The sequence below is a fragment of the Manacus vitellinus genome, unplaced genomic scaffold (assembly GCF_001715985.3).
Source record: "Manacus vitellinus isolate BGI_N305 unplaced genomic scaffold, ASM171598v3 scaffold_6_pilon, whole genome shotgun sequence".
In the NCBI taxonomy this organism is placed as follows: Eukaryota; Metazoa; Chordata; class Aves; order Passeriformes; family Pipridae; genus Manacus; species Manacus vitellinus.
In genome coordinates, this window is record NW_021940750.1 from 20879924 (window position 1) to 20901093 (window position 21170).

Genomic DNA, 21170 nt, shown 5'->3' on the forward strand with positions numbered 1-21170 from the left:
GAGAGAAGGTTTACCTGTCACATTTACCATGTGCATAGCCTGCAATCAAGGGCAGCTTGATTGCACTGTAGTTCTGGCATTAAGCGCTTCTCAGTGTTGTGAATCATAGAATCATATCCAGAGTTGGAAGGGACCCACAAGGATCACTGAAGTCCAACTCGTGGCTCTGCACAGGACAACCCCAAGAATCCTACCATGTGCCTGAGATCATTGTCCAAACACTTCTTGAACAATGCTCATTGAAGAATGCTCTCACATGAAGTTACCTCAAGTGTGTAACCCTGCCTCATGTTGGCACCCTGCAAAACCCTACCAAGGAACAGACACCATTTTTTACAGTATATCACAACAGTCCAGCCTCTCTGAAAGCTCCTGCTGTGGTTTGTTAGGACTATGTAGGGTGACTAATGGGGCTGGTGACTGGAGGAGTCAGGCAGGGAGCCACAAGAAGGTCTGACTAATTTTTCTGCTACTTCAAAGACTGTTGCCACATACACAGGTGCAGTGATGTGACTACTAAGCTGCAGTATCTCATCTACATGTTTTGTGATCTCCATGTTAATATGCTAAATTTATTCTGTTTGATAGCCCATCCTTTCCTCCCACAGCAGCTGCAATCCCGAGACATGGAGTAGCCCAGCTTTTTAGTGATCCAGGAGACAGTGGGAGAGAACAGAGGAGGCGTTGTGTGCACGGGCTGCACACCCGCACGTGGGTATTTTATTTCTCTTTCTGCCTACGGTAGTCACTTTCCACATTCAGCACAGGGATGAGAAGTCCTAGCAGCCACCTCTTGCCAAAGACCTCTTGCAGGTTCTCCCTCCAGGGCCGGGCTCTTACCACCATCCCTTTCCGCACCTGGTATCGAGTCTGCCCACGCAGGATCAGCAGCATCTGGTGGCAGCAGAAGCCAGCGCAGGCCAGTCCGATCCCAAGCCAGAGGTAGAGCATGAGGATGACAAACATCTCAGAGCTAAGGAGAGCTCCTGCAGACCAAGAGTCAGGGGGAGGGAGGACAACAGAAGAAAGAGCTTAGACACACCTCACACGCAGTGTAACACTCAGCTCCAAGAACCAACAAGCCTCTGGCCACAAGAGGCGACGTAGGAGCAAGACAGGCTGCTTGTTCTAAATATGTTAATTTATTTTCTTCATAGTATCTGATGCAATGGACCTCCCTGGGGAAATACTAAAATGATAATGGTCTCTCCACACCTCTCATTTTACTGTTAATGTGAGGATCTAGATTATAGGGCCAAAGTCAGTCAGAAATTAAGCATGTCTGTAAGAGTCCAGCACTATTTTGAAGAATGATTAATTTATTTAAGGATTTATCTACTCATCACAATGAATCTAAGACTTCTAGGTTTTTGAAATGGGAAGTGGATCCTACAGCATGTAGGTGCTTCCAGAAACTTTACTGTGTTTATTAATACGAGGCAAAAAGATCTGAAATTTCTCTCTCCATTTTTCTCTCTCTTTCTCCACTATATGCGTGTGTATGCATACATATATATATGTGTGTGTGTGTGTGAAGAAAGAAAAAAAATCAATAACGACTTTCCTACCTTTGGCAAAGGCAGTTTTCACATGAATGCAAGAAAGAAACAGAAATCTTTCCAAAATATAATCCAAATTCCTTTTATAAGGTGCTGCTAGAATAGTCAAAATACTTTGTATATCTGAAGCTCCTAATTCAACAGAGAGTTTTTTAGTATATATTTATGATTAATGTATTTAAATAAAAATATTCTGTGGGCCCTTTCCTCTACAATGATTTTAGAACTCCTTCTGGAAAATGTTAGTATAACAGCAGGTATCACTGAGTGACCTTTCAGTGTATAAGCCAATCTAAACCCATTAATATAATATTCTCTGTGTGCCCATATGATGTTTACACTCGTATTTTGTGTATATTGCTGTATTATTAAACACCCATATTTACACAAAGGGAGTTAAATGTGTTTCAATACCAGTATAAATAGCTGATATCCTCTCACCGGTTCCTGCAAGGTTTAGAAATAAAACATCTCTCACATGCTCCTGTCCCTCTGGAAGACTATGGGCCCTACAAGAGCAACTGTGGTGGAGCAGGTACATGGCTGTTTCAGTTTTTAAGTTCAATATAAGGGTCACTGATATGCATGTCTTCCTTCTCTTCTGCAGAAGGCTGGATTAGGTGATATCATCTGGTTTTGCAATCTGTGAATCCTGGCTTCTCCACCTGGCAGTGCTGTAAGTGAGAGATTGGGGCAGGCTCCTCTGAGGATGATTTGTAAGGACACTGACTACAGCCTCAAGCTTTCAGAGATTGTCCTCACTTGAAAAACACTCAGGAGTCATTCAGGTTTTTTTCCGAAATGCAGTGTCATCTTTCCCTTCTTATTAGACCCCATTCAGCTCAGTGGGCTCTGTATGCAACACAGCAATAGAAGAACAAGCCCCTTAGGATAATGACAAATCCTCATACCAATTCTGCCAGAATAACTTAATCTACCAGGTAGGAAGCCTAATATGGGATTCTCTGTCCCTCTTTTACTGGACCAGAATGTGACAGACATTTGTTCTTTCCTATAGCTGATACTCAGATGGGATATGGAGAAATACAGCTATTTTCTTTAGAACCTTTGCAAGGCTGCTGTAAGCTTTATTTATATAAGCTGATGAAATTCAACATCCAGAAAGTAATTACCCTTGTTTCCCCTTGAAAATATTAAGCATCTCTGAGCTATCCCTTTCAGATACATGATTTTTTTAACCTTTTCTTCAGGCTACCTACATAAAGCATTTTCTATAATTTCTCTAGTGGATCCAATCTGACCTATGTTTACAAAAGTGCTCTCCATTTGTTCCTCATCACCACAGTCTCTTTTAGTCTCGGATCCACTTTTGCTCTAAGTGACCTGGTATGATTTCAAGCTTATTGCCATACATTATCCATGACAGAAAAGCTGAATCATAGGCTGCAATTATAGACTTTGGGTCAGATTCTGAAATGCATGCCTGAGCACAGTCTGGGTAGAATGAGCCAGCTGAAAATTTTCCCAGCATGAAAACAGGGAACACTTGTTGGACGTAAGACCAGCAGATTCACCCTTTATCCTCCTTTACTCCTTCTGCAGTACAGTGGGCATGATGGAGAAGAAGAAAGGTAAAGCTTTTTCCCTGCTGCAGCAATTCTCTGGATCATATAACAACCCTTAAGTAATAGTTAAGTTAGATGAAAAATACTGTGTGGGCAGCCCTTCCAGGTAACTGTTCAAGACTGTGTATTTCTTACCTGAACTGGAGATTAAATGTGCTGGTAGAAGCCTAGTAGGTCCTTTCTCCCAAGCAATCAAGACACCACATGCCTGTATATTGCTGTGTGAGGCAGCAGTTCTCATCCCAGCAGAACTAGAGGTTGTCAGGGGTGCTCTGGCTCCCAACCCTGCACCCAGCCCCATCGTGTCCCACTAAACACTGCCCACTTGCTGTGTTTGGCACTGCAGTTGCTGACACCAGAGCTGGGTCACTTCAGTGGTTCTGCAAAGATGTGCTAGGACGCAGCTCAGTGGAGATGAGCCCTCAGAGAGAACTAATTCCTTGATAATCTCCCACATCCCTGCTCCCCCTCCCAGGCTGCTGTGCTGACCAGAGCTTAGGCACAGGGGAAAATCACTCCCAGTGTTTCTAATGCTAGTGAAGCTCATGCTATATTATTTACAAAAATTCTTCTAGATGGAAAAATGACTCCATAAAAATGTCATGGCAGGATGTCATGTTTATTGTCTCTCAGTGATTACCATGACAAATCTGCTAATTTGCCAAGTAGAGAGATATTTGTTTGTTTTCAGATGGCAAACCTCCAAACCCAGCCTGGAATCTGAAAAGTAAGCTGGAGCCTCTCTGGCTCCTGTATCCTTAGTAGTGGAGACTCCACACTCAGATTGTAATCAACACTTCTGGTGACAGTGCACAAGCCAAAACAGGCTCCCTTCTTACTGAGCTCAGCTGAATCTGCAAAGCTAAAATATATGGGATACGTATTTTAACCTAGTGAAAGCTGATCTAAGTGTACAAGGCATAAACTGCATGGGGGGAAATGTCAATTTTCTGTAGTTGCTTTCAGGGCAAAGTAACAGTCTAAACTGTCTGTATAGTCTCTTCTCTAGCTCTCGGGTTTGGACAGAGAAAGGGTTGAGGCTGGAGAGTCTGAGGGTGTGTTGCAAGGTGAAGAGGCAAGGCCAGAAGGGCAGAGGATGAGTTATGGGAGCAACATCAGGAGAGGGAAAGAGAAGGGTTGTGGAGATTTATGGAAAGGCCAGGAGAGAGGGGAAAGGGGAAGAAGCAGAAAGAAAAGTAAAGGATGGCAGCAAGGAGAAGGTTTTTGCTTTTGATGTGGAGCTCTTGCAAAGAGTGAGCACAGAGAATTTCCTCTGGTTCTCTGTGGACTTGTGTCTCAGACTGGGGTCACAAAAGAGGTGGCTAATCATGTCACATTAACTCTTCTCTCGGTTTCTGTTGCCTGAATCCCAATTCCCAGTGCTGAAAGGATGAAAAGATCTCAGTAAGTTTGCACTGCCAGGAGGCGGGAGGTGGGTGACAGTGGAGGGGCTGAGTGGACCTGGACAAAGAGAATGAGGGCATATCTGCTGGAATACGGAGAACCTGCAGATTTGTACGATACAAAAACCTACAGAACCCCCCCATCTTTGCCTGTAAGACCAGAAAAAGATTCCCCACACCTGCAGAACAATGAGTGAAATCCATTTCCTCTGTCTAATTGCAATATATGTCCTGCACAACAGATAGCCCTAGTCTGTCACCAACAGGTTGGTTACGGAGCATTTTCCAGAGCCTAATGCATTAGGAATAGGGCTGTGGCTGTAACCAGGAGTAGGTCCCAACTTCTATTTCATGTGAAGCAAAGTCCTTTGCAAAGGCTGTCTCTAGCCTCCAAAGAAGGCCAACTGCCCCTCTTGCCCATTTCCCTACCACCTCTCCACAACACGGCTATCCAAGGAAGATCAGGTCCCCCCCATCTCAGGAGCCCTAGAGGAGGAACCCACTCCTTATGTCTGAGCAAGGAGTCCTTACCTGAGAAGAACTGGCTGATAGAGTGAGGCAGAAGAGTGAGGAAGGCCAGTGGGTCCACAAAGGACATGGAGAGTGTAGCAGAAATGTAAGCCATGCCTGCCACCAGGGAGTCGAGGCAAGCCAAGGAGGTGTAGAGACAGAACATGATGAAGTTTCGCATGTTCCTGCTCCCGATGCAGTTCCCTGTGAAGAAACAGTGGTGGTCATGCCTCTGGGTGACTCTGGCACACAGTCTACAGAAGTGAGTGCTGGGCAAGGCTGAGCCAGGGGACCTGCTTCCATCCAGCCAGTCCGCCACTTCGCCTCCTTTGCCCAAGTTTAAGTCCTTGCCCAAGTCCTCGGGGGAGCTCTGGATCACAAGGACGTAGTTGCCCAGGGCATTAGCTGAGAGGAAGAGGAAGAGGGCCCCATGCAGCAGAGCAGGAGAGAAAAGTGGGGTGGTGGAAGGGTCTCTGAACATGCTGGGGATGAAGAGAAAGATCTGGAGGACGAAGGTCACTAGGGAGATGCACAAGAAGTAGGCTGGAGCCACAACATTGAGCAACCTGAGAACTAGCATTGCGGATTACGTTCCTGCGGGGGAAAGCAAGAAGAGAAGGAACATCAGCGCTCCGGCTACACACTTCATCCTTCCATTTCCTGCCAGGTCCCGGCCCCGCTGCCTCTGGGAAATGCCCTCCGGGGACTGCTCTCCCTCGCCGCCGCTTCACGGCCCCGGCCGGGCCGGGGCAAAGGGACAGCCCGTGGGCCAACGCGACTGCTCCTCCCGGCCGCCCCGGAGGACGACATCTATGCAGCAACTCGGCGCCTGCCTCGCGGGGAACTTGCAGCAGCGATGCCCCGGAGGGGCTGCGGCGGCTGGAAGGGGAGAGGCGGCTCCCGCGGTGTGCAGGCGACGTGGTCACCGCTCTGTTCGCCTAGCAGAGTCCCTCTGCCAGGCAGGATCAGTTTTGGTATTGCATGAAAGGAAAAAAGGTGGTGCTGAAGGAGGGGGGAGTGAATTGGAAAGGAGGGGTGGGAGGAGGAGAAGGGGAGGGGGGATAGGTTGCTCTAATCCACTGCAATACGGATCAAATCCAGTGCTCTAATTTATCCCTTAAAGCCACGGATCTACAGATTACCTCTATGACCGCTGCCCTGTTCTGCACGAAATTAGAAAATGTACAAAACAGCTGGTCGAGTGTGTCCAGAGGCAACCTGCAGCGCTCGGCTACCGGGCCGGGGCGTCCCCGCTGCTGCAAGACTGCGGCTCCGGTGGGCACGGCTCAATCCTGGCCGGGCGGGCCGGCACTCCGCCGGCCCGGTTACCCGGCACCCGGGCATTACAGCCGGCATCGTCAGGGCTCTAGGAAAGCCCGGAAGGACCACTCGCGGCGGGCAGCTGGCTGGGTGGCCGTGTAGGTGCCCCGGAACCCCGAACACCCCAGATGCCGGCCGCCCCAAGGGGCTCCCCAGCCGCCGCGGTGTCTGCAAAGCCACGGCGTCCACGGAGGGGTTCCCCGCCGGCGGCCGCCGCGCCTGCCACCTGCCAGTCCCTTGTCCACCAGGTCGCGGCGGGTTGCCGCCCGCTACCCCGGCGTTCTGGCGCCGGCGGAGGCCGCTGCTACAACTGGCTGTGCCGAGATCCCCATGGGCAGCCGAGCGCGGAGCACAGCCCGCGTCTGCCGCTGTCTCTCCTTCTCCCTCTCTCCCTCCCTCTCCCTTTCCCTCTCCCCTCATGCTTTTTTTCTGTCCTGCTCGGTTCGGCTTTGTCCTGTTCCTCTTCTCTCTGTCCCTGCCCCGTGTCTGTCTCTCTGCGTCTAATGCCTCCCGTCTCTCCCTGTCTCTGTACTTGTCCCTGTGCTTTTCAGCTCCAGTCTGGTCTTCTCCCTCCTTCTCTTCATCTCCCTCCCTAGTCCTATTCTTGTCTGGTCCTCTCCCTTCCCGACCCTCCCCATGTCCCTGTCCCCGGTCGGACCCTGCCCACCCCCCGCCGGAGCTGTCCCTTCAGCACCATCCGCATCTGCTTCTAGTCCCTCTGTCTCCCTCCGAGGACGACCTGGGCCCTGGAGAAGAGAAGTGTGCTCTTGGGGCTCTGAGGTTCTGACAAGTCCCACGGGGAGAGCAGAGGAGTGGGAAGGGGCGTTCTGCTGCTACAGCCTGTGGAGTACCCTTCCTTCTCACGGCGTGGGTGAGGGAGGCAGGGTGAGGGGACACCAGGGGCACTAGGGGAACTAGGGGCACTAGGGGCAAGGAGAAACGTGAGGGGAAGTCTCTGCAGATTTAAAGCCTCCCTAGCTTTGCAGGCACCTTAACACAACAGCAGGAAAGGCTCTGACCTGGGCAAGTGGAGCCTGGGCAGTATGACATGCTGGTAAAAGTTTTGAAGAAACGTGTTTGCTCTCTGACAGCTGCACACCCTCACCCCCCTCTGCCCACCCACGCTGTCCTTGTACTGTCTACACAGGCGCTGTGCACAGCCGCTCCTTCTCCTACACACCTACGTGCTGCACCCTCCCAGCTCCAATGAATAGCATCCCTCTCTCCCTCCACAGATGAGCCACACATGACAGGAGAAGGGGAGAAAAGAGGGCTGCTGAGCTGCAGCTGTGCCCTTGCAGACAGTCAAACTCTGCACTGGTCAAAAGCCGAATAAAGATATGTTTTGCCTAACTGAGGTCCTATGCTTACTGGCCAGCCCCTCAGCACAGACTCTGCTTCTCCACAAGAGATTCTCCCTTTGCCTGAAGGTGCAGAGCAAAACTGAAATGTTTTTCATGCCTCAGTTTCTAGGGAGAGAGGCCTTGAGGAGAGAGTGGCTGTGCCTGTCTCCTGCACGTGCACTAGCACGGAAGGTGGTTACAGCAACCGAGTGTTCAAGGGTTCTTCCTTAGAAATAACTTCTTTTTTTTCTCCCAGATAACTTTCATGATTCAACATTTCTGAGAAAAGCAGTGGCAATAATACAAGCAAGTGCAAACCAAGACTGTAGGCACTGGATCTACAGTGATGAACAGCTAAGAGACACCTCCGGCAGAACTGGAGGAAAAGCTGCTCAGAACCCATCTAGCTTTCACTCCCACCTCCCTCATTCGCCTGTCACGACTACTGAGAATAAAAATCCTCCAATATTCCCTCAGCTCATCAATTTAAAGTAGACTGAGTCTTGCAATAGAGATATGTGACCCAGTCTGGATTTTATCTTTAAATAATCAGACAGTGTTTTCTCCATGTTTTAACAGCTTACATAAAAATAATAATAAAAAAATTACAGAGAAAGCTTTTCATGTCATGAAAGAGCCCTGACTGAAGGGACTGCATCTCATGAAAGACATTAAGCCTGCCTGCATAGGGAACATCAAAAGCTGTAGCCAAAGCAGGGGAGGGAAGGGCGCGAGGAGAGGGGAGGGGAGGGAGGGGGGGAGGGAGGGAGGGGAGGAGGGGAGGGAGGGGGGAGAGGGGAGGGGTAAGGGATGGGAAGGGAAGGAATGGGAACGGGAAGGGAAGGGAAGGAAAGGCAAGGAGGGGAAGGGAGGGAGAGGGAAGGGAAGGGAAGGGAAGGAAGGGAGGGAAGGGAAGGGAAGGAAGGGAGGGAGGGGAGGAAGGAGGGAAGGTAAGGGAAGAAGGAAGGGAAGGGAAGGGAAGGAGGGAAGGGAAAGGGAAAAGGGAAAGGAGGGAAGGGAAGGAAGGGAAGGGAAGGGAAGGGAAGGGACGGGAGGAAGGGGAAGGAAGGAGGAAGGGAAGGAGGGAAGGGAAGAAGGGAAGGGAAGAAGGGAAAAGGAGGAAGGGAAGGAAGGCAAGGAGTAAGGAAGGGAAGGAAGGAAGGGAAGGGAAGGGAAGGGAAGGGAAGGGAAGGGAAGGGAAGGGAAGGGAAGGGAAGGGGAAAAACTGTTTTCCACTGGAACTGAAGAATGGTGAGGCAGATTATTCCCCACATTCTCATTAAAATGCTCCTGCAAACTGATGCTTATTGTTTGTCACTGTCAAAATAGTGGATTCATATTTTATTATATAGTAAATAAATCCTCTTTCAATGCTGTTGTGTTGATATTATGAGCTGTTTACAGGATGAGGGAGAAGTTGACTGGGGATGAATTTGCCTATGCATGCGCATATATAAGAGAGAGATGGGTAAATAAGGAGATTACCACAGGGAGTAAGTGAAAAATGGGAACAGTAGTTAATTTGGAGCAAATATTTAAAAGTAAAAACATTTACTGCATGAATTGGATTTTCTCCTGCTCTAAAACCAATATCATGAGACAATTTCAATGTGTGACACTCAGAAATACTATCTCACTTTTTCTTGTCCGAATCTTTTTGTGACCCGAGAGTTAGAGTATTTCCCCATTCTGCTTTTCAACCAAAGGTCAATCACCTCACTCATGTGTCAAGATTTTCTTGTTTTTCAACAAGAAGGGAGCAGGGATTATGCTATATGCCTTTCTCTGGAAGAACTTCACAGCTGGACATAAAGAACACATGATGATGCTGAGTGTCACTACTCCACTCTCCCCTGCTGGCTAATTGTGTGGGGGGACTTTCCCTGGTATAGACTCTTTCCCAGTATGTCCCTTTAGCAAGTGGGGTGGGAAGCCACTGGCATAACCTATACAGTTGTCAGCTGGTGATTTCATCCTTTAGTTCAATCACCTGGGCTACTCTTGGTAATGACTAGCAGATGACAGTTTTAATAGCTTTGTCTCCAGATCTCCTAGTTCCTTGTGCTCAGAGATTTTAAACAGAATAAATATTGTTCCAGTTGATGCCATGCTCTGATACAGCCTGCTCAACATCTTTCAAGATCTCACTTTGAGTTGCATCCCAAATTATGTATAATTTCTTCCAACCCAAAATGTGCATTGCCTCAGACAGTCCTATTAGTTTAGTGTTCAGGATACAGTCTGATGGTGATTTTTCTCCAAAATTAGTCAGTAAATCTCTGCTGTTTGCTCTGATATTTTGGAAGAAATTAATGCTCTCTGTGGTAAACCAGGCGCTGCTTGCTTTAAATTATCACTTAACTACAAACCTTATTAAGTGTTTTTTGGGTTTTTTTCTTTGTCTGGGTAGTTAGCTTCCAAAACTTGAAGACCCACAATGTCTGGAGAGGTTTCCTGTTGGGTTAGGTAAAGCTGAATGGCCACAAAAAGTAACAGGGGAGGCCTGATGTCTTCAATTCAGCAACAAAACAAATACAGTATGGCTGGCAGCAGAGTTGCATTCTTTTGTGCTGACCAGCCTCAAATCTGCCTAGGTGGAGGCATGAAGCAAAAGGGAGCTCAGTCCTTTCCTCGCTCAGTTCTGCATTATTCTACTTAGGTTGCCAGGAAGGACCTGATCTTCCTGAAACAAATCTAATGCTAAGGTTCTACTCACAGTGAGAAATGACCTTCAGAGGCCAACTTAAACATCTTTCCCAGTTTCTCCATATTCTTGCTCCAAGCTTACCTGTCCCTTGCTGACAAGAGTCTGATCAGGTCCTGAAGATCTCAGGTGATGCAGATTCTCCACCACCCCCGGGCAATCCATTCAATTCACTGTTATTCATTCAGAGTATTTCATACATAGCTTGACACTCCCTTGCAGCAGTCTAAGGTCTTAATCCTTATCCCAGTGGATTCAGAGAAAGATTAATCCTTTCCTCACTGCGGTCCTTAACATACTTGAAAGTGGCTACCATGTCTTCTCTAGATGAAGCCACCCAATTCCCTCAATACTTCTTCTTGGTTTGTGTTTTGAAAACCTCTGAAAGAAAGAGAGAAGATCTTGGAGTATTTTTCCTGTTATACATATACCTGAGAGCTGAGGGGCACCCAGCACTGAGGTCAGGCAGATTGATGCCATGGTTTTAGGTAGCTGGGTTTTAATTATTTTGATGTAGATTGCCAGTTGTGCTGGGGGGTTCTATGAGGAAGATGTTTATTAAAAAGGGAAGGTTGACCTGAGGTCATGACTTTAGCACAATGTCAAGATGTGCTGTATCTCAATTTATGACTTAAACTACTGAACCTCTTTTTCAGCTCCCATCTGGCCAATCTCTAAACTGCCTTCCCCTTCTTCCTTCAAGGACAGTGTTGAGAAAGAGAGGGTATTTATACAGCCAAACCTCCTGCCTCAATGTGTTGAACCTTCCCCAGGCTGATGGAGCTGCTGTTTTCTCATTGCAAATCTCCCAGCCTATCATTCAGTGTAGAACTAAGCCAGGAGATAATGCTTGGTGTGCAAGGTCTTTATGCAGAGACACGTAATGATTCAAGATAGTGGCATTCATTGAGAACTAATCCAGAAATTCCAAAAGTAAATGAGTAAATAATCTGCCACCTGACGACATATCTGTGGTTTACTGTATCTTTGTATTTGAGAGACATTTTCAAGTCAAGAAGCCATGTGAATGAAGAAGAGGAATGGAATGGGAGAGGGAATACATCTAGAACTCCACTCTTCAAAAGGGCTTGTTCTCCACCTTTCCCTGTAAAAATGTTCTTTAGTGAATGGATTTCTAGCACTTCAGAAGACAAAGTGAAATATTTATTGGCAAAGGGTCAATTGCCTCCAATGAAGCATGAGTTGTTGAGTAGTCTGTAAAAGATGTTTTATGCCTATCAAACTAAACCCAGCTCTTGAACATCTGAACAGCAATGCCTCCCCACAGACCAGGTTGTTGTCATTTCTGCCAAAATGTCCAAGACTCAGATGTCCCCAGTACAGTGAGCACCGAGGGTATATTTAGACAAGGAAAAAATTAATTGGTTTCTAAGATGATCTTAGTGATCTTCTAACTTACAGCATTTATTTTTAAACAGGATGTGATGCCCAGGGTACAAGCAAGACCATCCTTCAAAACATTAGCTGACTTTGCTTTGCTATGTTCTACCTCAGCTGGTGCTGGCTGCATGGACTGCTTCTCCTGAAACCATGGAGCTGTCACAATGGCTACATTCCTCTGATGTTGGTGGTGACTAACAGGAGGAGTCCCATGACTGTGAGATGCCAGCTGTTTACAGGTGATCAACAGGAATACAGAGCTCTGGCCACAAAAAATCAGAGCAGTCACTAACGTTGTCTTGTCTTGTGTGAAAGTCCTTACATGTTTCATTGTCCTTCCTAACTTATCTCCCTCATTCTTGGAGTCATATTTAGTCATCTAAATATTTTTGGGGGAGTAGAGGAGAAAGACCAAATGGCCAACATGTTTCCAAAAAGTTGGGATATCGGATTGCTCATGATGCTGTAGTCCATTCTAGCTGGCCCATGCAAGGGGGCACCAGGTCTGTTTGAAACAAGTGCACTAAGTCAGAATTTATGGTGCACCCTGTTGTGTCAGGAAAGCTGTTGCAAAAATCAACATTTGACTCATTTGCTACTTGCTGGTGGTGACAGGAAACAAAGTTTTGCAGTCAAGTAAAGTTCAGTGTATCAGAGCGTAACAGCAGGAAGAGAAAATTTTGATGACAGGCAGGAAGGGCATGTTATGGGAGGTAAGGCACTTATGGCCCTGAGCCCAAGCTGGGGTTGTTGTCCCTCACTGTGGTCCACTCACTCCTCCATCCCCCTGGCCCTGCAAATGCCCCTGAGCTCTGTCCCCATAATAGTGTGGGAAGTCTTCCCCTAAGAGACTCAAGATTCTTCCCTTCAAGTGCCTACAACTGCCCCCTTCATCAAACCCTGCCCACAATACTAGCTCAGCACCAGAAGAATGGCTGAATGCTGGGGCAAAAACCCCTATAAAAAAGTTCAGGAAGCGAGAAGAAAAGGAAGGATGAGAAGGTGGAAGTACTACAGGCATTTCTTCCTTCCTCTGAACATCCTCTGCAGGTATCTGAGTGCTCTTTAATTCCCATTATACCCAGCAGGCTTCAGTATTACACCCTGACAACAATGTGTCCTCCTGGGACTTGATTGGACTCTTCTCCTTGCTTTCAAGATACTTTGACTATTAGGAAAAGTACGCAATAAAACATCTTTAAAAACATTTGTTTCAGCTGACTGATTTGAAGGTCCTGGGGCATAAAGCTCAAGCCAACTGAGCAGTCTCATTACTCCCAAGTGACTACCACAACAAGGAAAAGTATTGGACCGAGGTTCCTGACATTCTATGTCATTTCCAGGCAGGACACTTCAGGAAAGAGGTCTTAAGGAGTAGAAAACTAAAATAACAAATGTAAATGGTGTTTATTGCAGGGGAGGATTAAATCCCAAACTAACAGGCATGAATATGTGAGGATGGTCACCTGAAGCAATCTTCTGCCAGCAGAAGCAGCTACTGCTCCAGAAATTGTGCACTGCCCTTTTTCACAGGGCTGGCATCTTCCTTCTCACTCCCAGCCAGCTGCCCAACCCTCGTCTGCAGTCTTTTGATGCTGTTGAACATTGTGTTAAATTTATGCTGGCCACATCAGGGTGCAGGAGCCCTGGTCTTCTTTTCTGCTTGTGAAGTGTCATGCACACCTAGGGAATCCTATAAATAATAAATAACAATAACACATGCACATATTCATAACCAAGTAATTGTTTACATTGTGAATATTCAGCATGCACCAGATGGTTCTTCTTTCACTGCCTCCAAAATGGAAATGACCAGTTACTAAAGATAAAATATTCCTTCCCTCTGCTGCTTCCCTAGGGCTCCTATTTGTTGTTCTCTTGTAGAACTGCTGCTCCCTAGAGAAAAAAGCCTTTCAGCCTTGGAAACAGTGAAATCAGACCTGAAATATGAAATGTTTCATATCTGCAGAAGCTGCAGATAAACGAACACAGTGTTAAACCAACTCCAGAAAATAGACTTGGATTAATCCTCCTGCCTGCTGCAGCAGCGCTCTGGGAGAAGCGATCTCTCTCCCCACTGTCACATGGCTGCTGCTCCTGCTATCAAGATGCTCCTCCAGTGGATCTGTAAGAGCAGTTTCTAAATTACTTTTACTCTGTGAAAATGCCAGCTATCAGCTAGTGCACGACATGCACTGCACACAACCACCACCCCAGCCACACTCCAAGTGGCAATGATTTTAACTGACTACTTGATTACTATATGGAGGGCCAGACTCCTGCCTGCTTCATTTCCACCTGCCCCAGTGGGTGCAGTTTCCATTTATGATCTATTATGTTAGATACACTCACAGCACTGGGAAGAGAGACCATGCCTTCAGCCACCCAATGCCACGTAAAACGCCAGCTTGCCTTTCTCTGTTCCCATATGCCATACACAAGCTTGACAAGCTCCACTGAAGGAGATGGTCCCATCCCATCCCATCAAGCAACTTGGTATGAAAGACACTGGGCTCAAACTGTGGGAGATTCAGGAGGAGATGGAGTCCAGGTACTTCACTTTCCAAGCACATGTTTAAGCCCTGGATTTGGCGCAGAAGAAGGGCCATTATCTCTGCCAGCCAGGTGCCCACATGAAAGAGATTCCCACACTGACGCTTGAGTGGGTGGAGGTGCATTCTGTGCAGCTCTGAACTAGACACCTGTCCAGCTCCATCACTAGCCAGAGCACCCTCTGGGCAGCTCTCTGTCCCTAGTGGCGAGAAACAGCATCTTTTCCTGCAGCAAATCTGGCTTGCTTTAACAGAAGAAATTCGAAGCCCTGTTTAGGAAGAGGATGAGAGGCAGAACCAGGCTCTCTTCTCAGGAGGCTGAAGGCAGCCCCACATTCACATTTTCCCAGCCCCCAGGTCATATGGACTTCCAGAGGAAGCAACTCTTTCTTTGTGCCAGGGGGATGGGGCTCTGGGTGGGCAAGTTATCCCTACAAATGCTGGGAGCAAACCGCAGGCCCCTGAGGCCAATTCCACCTCAGGGCTGGGCAGGGCTGAAGGGTAAACCTTGTTCCAGAAATATTATGTCCCCAGATGAGCGAAGAAAAACTAATTGAGATGCTGCTTTCTTTTCTCAGCTGTAGGAAAAGAAAGGCATAATTTGATCACGGGTAGCTATTTGCTAGTTTCCAGGAACCCCTTGATGTATTTAATATCAAACAAATGAAGACCATAGTACTGCTTTGAGTAAGATCAAGGTTAGGCTGATGGTACTGTGTCAATGGCAACTACACATCAGTCTGCCTGAAGAAAGAGCATGCATCTATCAGATTGAAATTTCCCTTATCCCCAAGCTTCTGGACATCTCCAAAGAACAATCGTAGTCCAAGGCCTACAGAGTCACTGTGGTGTCTGCTGTGGGGATGGCACCTCTGGCCATACTCTCCCTCCCTGCAGGAACAGTGACTGAGTGAGAAAATCAAACAGAGGACTGCACTGAAGAAGCGGTGGTTCTCCTCAGGAGACGACTGCAGGGGATGACTACTGAAGATCACGGTGTTAACAGCAAGAAGGATGAATTATTCTCCTCTGAAGACCCACTGAGGAGTTAGGGGAGAAAACAGAAAAATGAGGAAAAAATATAAGGGAGAAGTTCCACAGCAGTGAGACTTGGACTTTCTCCAGACTTTTCTTCACTTGCTTCTCTCAGATTCCTGTCTGGTGGATATCGGCTAAGCACAGCCAGCACCTAGGTCTCCAAAATGCCTGCCAGAAGGAGAAGCCAGGATCTGTTTCACTCACAGCTTGGGAAAGGGTGCTGCCCCATAGAGCTGAAGGGGGTAGCAGGCACGTTGCACCCAGGGAGCAGAGGGAGCAAGGGCTGCACAACAGGGGCACAGTCTCTTTGGGAGTTCGAAGGGACCAGGGCCAAGGTGAGCCCTGTAGAGAGCTCAGACAGGAGGAGTCTTGGCAGGGTGTGGAGGGCAGAACGGGAATGAGCTGGGAAACAGGAGCAAAAGAGGTGAATATGCTGGGATGGAGAGAACTTCGGTGTGATGTGAAAGAAAGTATGAGGGTTGTCGGGGCCAGAAAGAGCCAGCAGACTGGGGCGATCGCTGGCATGAGAGGGGCTCTGAGCAGGGGGCACTGGCTTTCCAGGCACCCTCTCAGCCCCGACCCTTCTCCGTCGGACCTCCCAGGGCACCCAGCTACCGCCCTCTGCACGGTTTTCCAGGGCTGCCGCTGGCCTCTCTCCGACATGTTTGCAGCCAAGAGCTGCAGGTCCACGTCTGACTGTGAGTCTGTCGCCTCTTGAGGAACAGCCCGCGGGATGCTGGGGATGGGTTGGCTCATGGGAGAGGACAGCCCTCCGCACCGCACGGGCCGCGGGCGTGGCGGGGGTGCCGGGCCGAGCCGGCAGATGGCGCTGGGAGCCCGCCGGGAGCTCCGGGAGGAGGGGAGAGGGAAGAGGCCGGGAGGAGGGACGGGACGGGAGCGCTGGCCTGCCCACGGTCTCGCACATGGAGGTCATTTGTGGTCGTGGGATGGAAGCCAAGCATCACAGCACAAGAGAGATCTCTGCCCTCTCCAGCTCTGCTGGGGAGTCCCCAGCCCTGCAGCTGTGATCTCCCCTGGGAGGGCAGCACTTTCTCCCAGAACAGGATCCACCTGAAGAGCAGCCCCCACCCACAGCTCCCCAAATTGTCACTGATGAGAACTGCAGTCCGCAGTACAGAAGGACAAAAGATGCATCTGATGTGAATCTTACCGGCTGCAGTGATTCATGCTCTGTTGCAACACGGCTAAATGTGCCCCAGGAGTCCTCCAAGCTTTTGCTCGGGAGCTGCAGTGGGAAGGTGGATGAGGGACCAGAAACAAGGCTGCGATCAGCAGTGATCACCAGTGTTTCAGGACTCCGCTTGTCATGGGGTGGCAGTATTAGCCATTAATTGCATGTCATTCATTCACATTTCCCTTCTGGTTTCAGTTCAGTTGAGCATTCCCAGCTCCCCCCCAGTGTAACTCCATCCTGATAAACTCCCCATTATCTCCACCTGAGTGACGCCTTCATTTCAGTGCACGTTGAAAGGAGGGGAAGGAGAAAAGTGTTGCAAAGGATAGAACCATAGAATCATAGCATGGTTTGGGTTGGAAGGAACCTTCTAAATCATCTAGTTCCAACCCCCTGCCATGAGCATGGGCACCTTTCCCTAGACCAGGTTGGTCAAATTCCCATCCAGCCTTAGCCTTGAACTCTTCCAGGGATGGGACAACCACAATTTCTCTGACCAACCTGTTCCAGTGCCTCATCACCCTCACAGTAAAGAATTTCTTCCTAACATCTAATCTAAACTTACTGTCCATTTGAAGCTATTCCCTGTTGTCCTGTCACTACATGCTCTTGTAAGAAGTCCCTCTTCACCCTTCTTGTAGGTCACCTTTAGGTACCAGAAGGCTGTTGTAAGGTCTCCCCAGAGCCTTCTCTTCTCCAGCTTGAACAACCCCAGTTCTCTCAGCCTGTCTTCATAAAAGATGAAATTAGTTGAAGATGATAAATTATACACACAGTAAAACCACAGGTAAAGACAGCAGCATGAGCAGGGAAATTAATAATTATTTGTTGTCAATTAGGCTCAAATGTTGACTGCATGATCCAGTCTGAGAAGTGGGTGAAAGTAGCTCCTCAGATCAGAAGAGCCACAAGGGACACTGTGCCTTTCATACAATATGTGGTTTAACCAGGGAACACCTTGCTGCAAGGTGCTATGGATGCCCACCTTCTATATGCTTCTGAATCTCTTTCAAGAATGATGCATTTGCTGGTGAGTCGGAGAGGACACTATAGGAGCATCATCCTTCTGCTCTGTTCTTATGCTCTTCTCAAGGTATTTGCTGCCAGCCACTTTCAGAAACAAAATACTAGCCTATATAAATCCCTTTTCTGACCTAGAACAGCCCTTTCTTTTTCTTTTCTTTTGGTATTTTTTTTTAATTCTGATGCTATTCTGTACATAAAGGAAAGGCCAATGAGCTACTCAGCAAAAATGGTTTTGTTGAATATTTAGTATATGAGACAGCCTATTTAGTGTTAATGACTTTCACAAAGGACTGTGCCCCCATGCATTAGCTAGCTGTGCTGCTGGCAACTGCTTTAGCCAGGGAGGACATCAGTGCACTGAGTGTTTTCTCCCAGGAAGGCTGGCATGTGGGCAGAGACACAGCCTGCATGCAGAGCCCTTGCATTTGGCCAGAACAGTATGGTTCATTACCTGATGTGCATCTTCCTCACTGCCTCTCCCAGCTCAGCCTGCTAGCTTGCATCTTTCCCCTATCTATAATCCACTGATATTCTCATTAAAACTACCATCACTTTTCCCTGGTATATCTGCAATAAATCTTTCATTGCTCTAGACATCATCACAAATGCCATTTTCTGCTTCAGGAAATGCCATTTTCTGACCTTCAGAAGGTCAGGTGCTCAGCCTAGATCTTTTTTAACTCTGTCAGGAATTGCCAGTTGCACCTCTTGAAGCAGAGGGGTCATTTCCCTGAGATTTCCAGAAAATGTTTCGCTCTGATCCATGACTTCCACTTCAAGCTCCATATAACAATGCATTAATTTGTTTCTCTCTAACAGACATATGTCTAAGAGAGGGAGATGTATTTTCCACAGAGTAAATGGACTCATGTTCCTTTCTGCATCTCTTTCCAGACCACAAAGAAGCAACATGGCACTCCCTAGGCTTTCAAAGTAGACATGGGGCTAGGTCAGAATGGCATTGACAGGGTAGGTGAGCAGTTGGTCTGACCTCTGGGGAAGTGTAGACTAGCTATTTGCAGAGCAATACAAAGGATGTTTGATGAACAAAAGCTGGATTGGTGCTATCAAGTGCAAACCTGAATGTCTAGGAGAAGTTCTCCAATGGGTTCTTCTTCAAAAAGGTGAGCAAAGTGCTCCATGTTGCGAGAGGCAGGATCTGGGGAGGGAAAAGTGGATGAACATTTGGTTAGTGGCAGGATGTTGAGGTGAAGAGAGGAAAGCCCCAAGCAAGAAGCTGCATCAGTGGCTTGTGGTTTTACAGGAGCAGGTGGGAGTATCCACAGAGGCACTGCTGCAGGCAGTAGTGGCTGACAGCCAGGAGGGCTGGGGATGGTAATTGTTTAGATGGGCATGCTGGGTTTAAGCTGCATCAGACACTTGGACAACTTGTGCTGAGGGCCCAGCCAGGGTGTCTTCTGGAGCAAGGCAGATGTCTTTGTGTTTGGGCAGCATCACGGGAATACCTGCTTACTGAGGTCAGCCAAAAAACTGAGATCTGGAGCCACAGAGAAATCTCGTGCCTACAAGCACTGAACCACACCGTCCCAGCTGACAGGCAATTGGGAAGAGCCAATTAGCATATTTAATGTAACTGATTAGTGCATGGTCACGCAGCCTAGGTGGTAGGTGATTTTTGAAGCAGATTTGAAATTATAAGCACGCAGACACCAAACCATGAGGGAGCCGGCATGGGGGAGAGATGATTTCCCAGCGTAGCAGCTATGGTCCCAGTTTCTCAGCTATTCCCAATGGCAAGCTGCCTTCGAAGAGCCCTGAGAAGGTCCAGGGTGAGCACTTGAAAATTAAGAAATTAACTTTTTTAATTAACGGAACTGAGGTGGCTGGTGTGATGATGGCTCAGCCTCTGCTGCAGCTCTGCCAGCCTCTCCTTTTGCAAAGCGTGAGTCCCACGGTCTCCTGTGGGAAGGGAGAAGCATTTCCCTGAGGTCGGAGGTCCCCACCAGGCAGGCCCAGTGAAGGGCACAGAGCCCTCCCTTGCGCAGGGGTTGCGGTTCTGTGTACGCGGGAGGCGCTGCCCCGCACTCGGGCTCTGGGAGCGGGCTGTGGGGCAGCCCGGGGGCCCCGGCCGGGCTGGGGCTGGCACTGCCTCAGCCCGCAGTGTACCCGCAGCTCCCCCGCGCTCCGAGACTTAGCAATGTCCGCACTACGAGGAACTGCTGCCGACAGGAGCCCCGTTTCCTTAGTTACGGCAGGCAGGAGGTATTTCGGGAAAGAGGCAGGCAGCGCTGGGAAAGGCCGGCAGGTCTGGGGAGAGGAAGCCCTTGCCAGGGGGAAGCCACCCAGAACCGCAGGGTGGGCGCAGCTCCGACCTCCTCAGGTGTGAGCTTTCAACTCTACACAGAGGGTAATACCCCACTTGTTCCAGGGATGAGAACAAATTCATTCCTGCTTTTGAAGCATGAACAAAATGTAATAATTCCATGAGCCCTCCAAGGAAACAGACAATTCTGTCCTGGAAGCAGTTTGCAGGTAGGAAAGTCTGGGACCACATCCAGGGCTGTGCTATGCCAGCACCAGCCATTTTGCTTTTGCCCATTCCAAGCCCTGCTTCCCAGGTGCTGTGTCCAGCCCTGCCCACACCACAGAGCCCCACGAAGCCCCGTACTGGCTCCCACCCCCGCACTAGGGAGGTCAGGGCTCTCTTTGATGGTTGCCTAAAGGCAAACACCGGTCAAGGGCTTGCAGGCCACGCTTGCTGCACTGCAGCTGGCCCACCCATCCTTGTGGAGCAGCCAGCATGGGGACATCTCAGCAGTGCCATGCCATACCAGTCTGGGCTGTCAGCCAGGGACACAGACACACAGTCTGGCTGGGTGCAGGGATCAGGGACTAAAGGGTATTTTCATTCCCGGACCCTTCAAGTCTGCCCCTAGTCTGTGCAAACTGCAGTTTTCCAGCTCCACATGCACCAGCTCCACAGGGGTATTCAGACACATCCCCAGCTAAAGGCCACACCTTTGCCAGTATTTGGCTCCAAACCTCAGAGACACTGGTGCTGCCCAAGGGGAAACCAACAGCTTTTTTAAAAAACATAGACACATTAGTCTTTTTCTCCAGATGTTATTCTCAGGAACAGTTGCACTATCTTGCCTGAAATGTGTCTAGACAAATTCAGCCAGAGTCCCTGAGCCTGCCTGGAGAAATTCAGCTTAAATATTAAAGCCACAAATGATGGAAAAGAGGAATTGTGATTGGAAGCATCACACAGACAAGCAGGATGCAGTGCTACAGTCCCAGCTGCAAAGCAGCTCCTTGTGCCTCATCCCCCTGCTGCCTGTGGCTGCAGCTCCATGTCTCTCCTGCACTGCTGCAGGGTTAGAAACAATGTGGGAAGGAGGTAATCAGCTCCTCCACACACACAGCTGGAGGCTGAGCCACACACTGCTTATGCTTCCCAGGCGTATGGAGAGACTTAAAAACCATGGGATGCTGAGCCCTTGTGAGACCATATCTGTAAGGCTCTTCTTGGGCCAAAATCATGGCCACTGAAGGAACAAAGGAGTTTTTCT

The 21170-nt window shown here is 48.6% G+C and overlaps 1 protein-coding gene across 1 annotated transcript; it reads right to left on the reverse strand.

Moving 5' to 3' along the window:
* ZDHHC22 (zinc finger DHHC-type containing 22) lies at positions 1-5815 on the reverse strand. Its single transcript, XM_008924956.3, has 2 exons — positions 5080-5815; positions 1-986 (listed from the first exon to the last, which is right to left on the reverse strand). Exons 1-2 carry the CDS (start codon positions 5636-5638, stop codon positions 721-723), a joined length of 825 nt encoding a protein of 274 aa, XP_008923204.1. The 5' UTR covers positions 5639-5815; the 3' UTR covers positions 1-720.
* Positions 5816-21170: the final 15355 nt, after the last annotated feature.

Coding starts and splice junctions, on each gene's coding strand:
- ZDHHC22 (XM_008924956.3), bottom strand. CDS start 5,638: ATGCTAGTTCTCAGGTTGCTCAATGTTGTGGCTCCAGCCTACTTCTTG. Junction 987..5,079: donor TATCAGCCAGTTCTTCTCAG/GTAAGGACTCCT, acceptor CTTGGTCTGCAG/GAGCTCTCCTTAGCTCTGAG.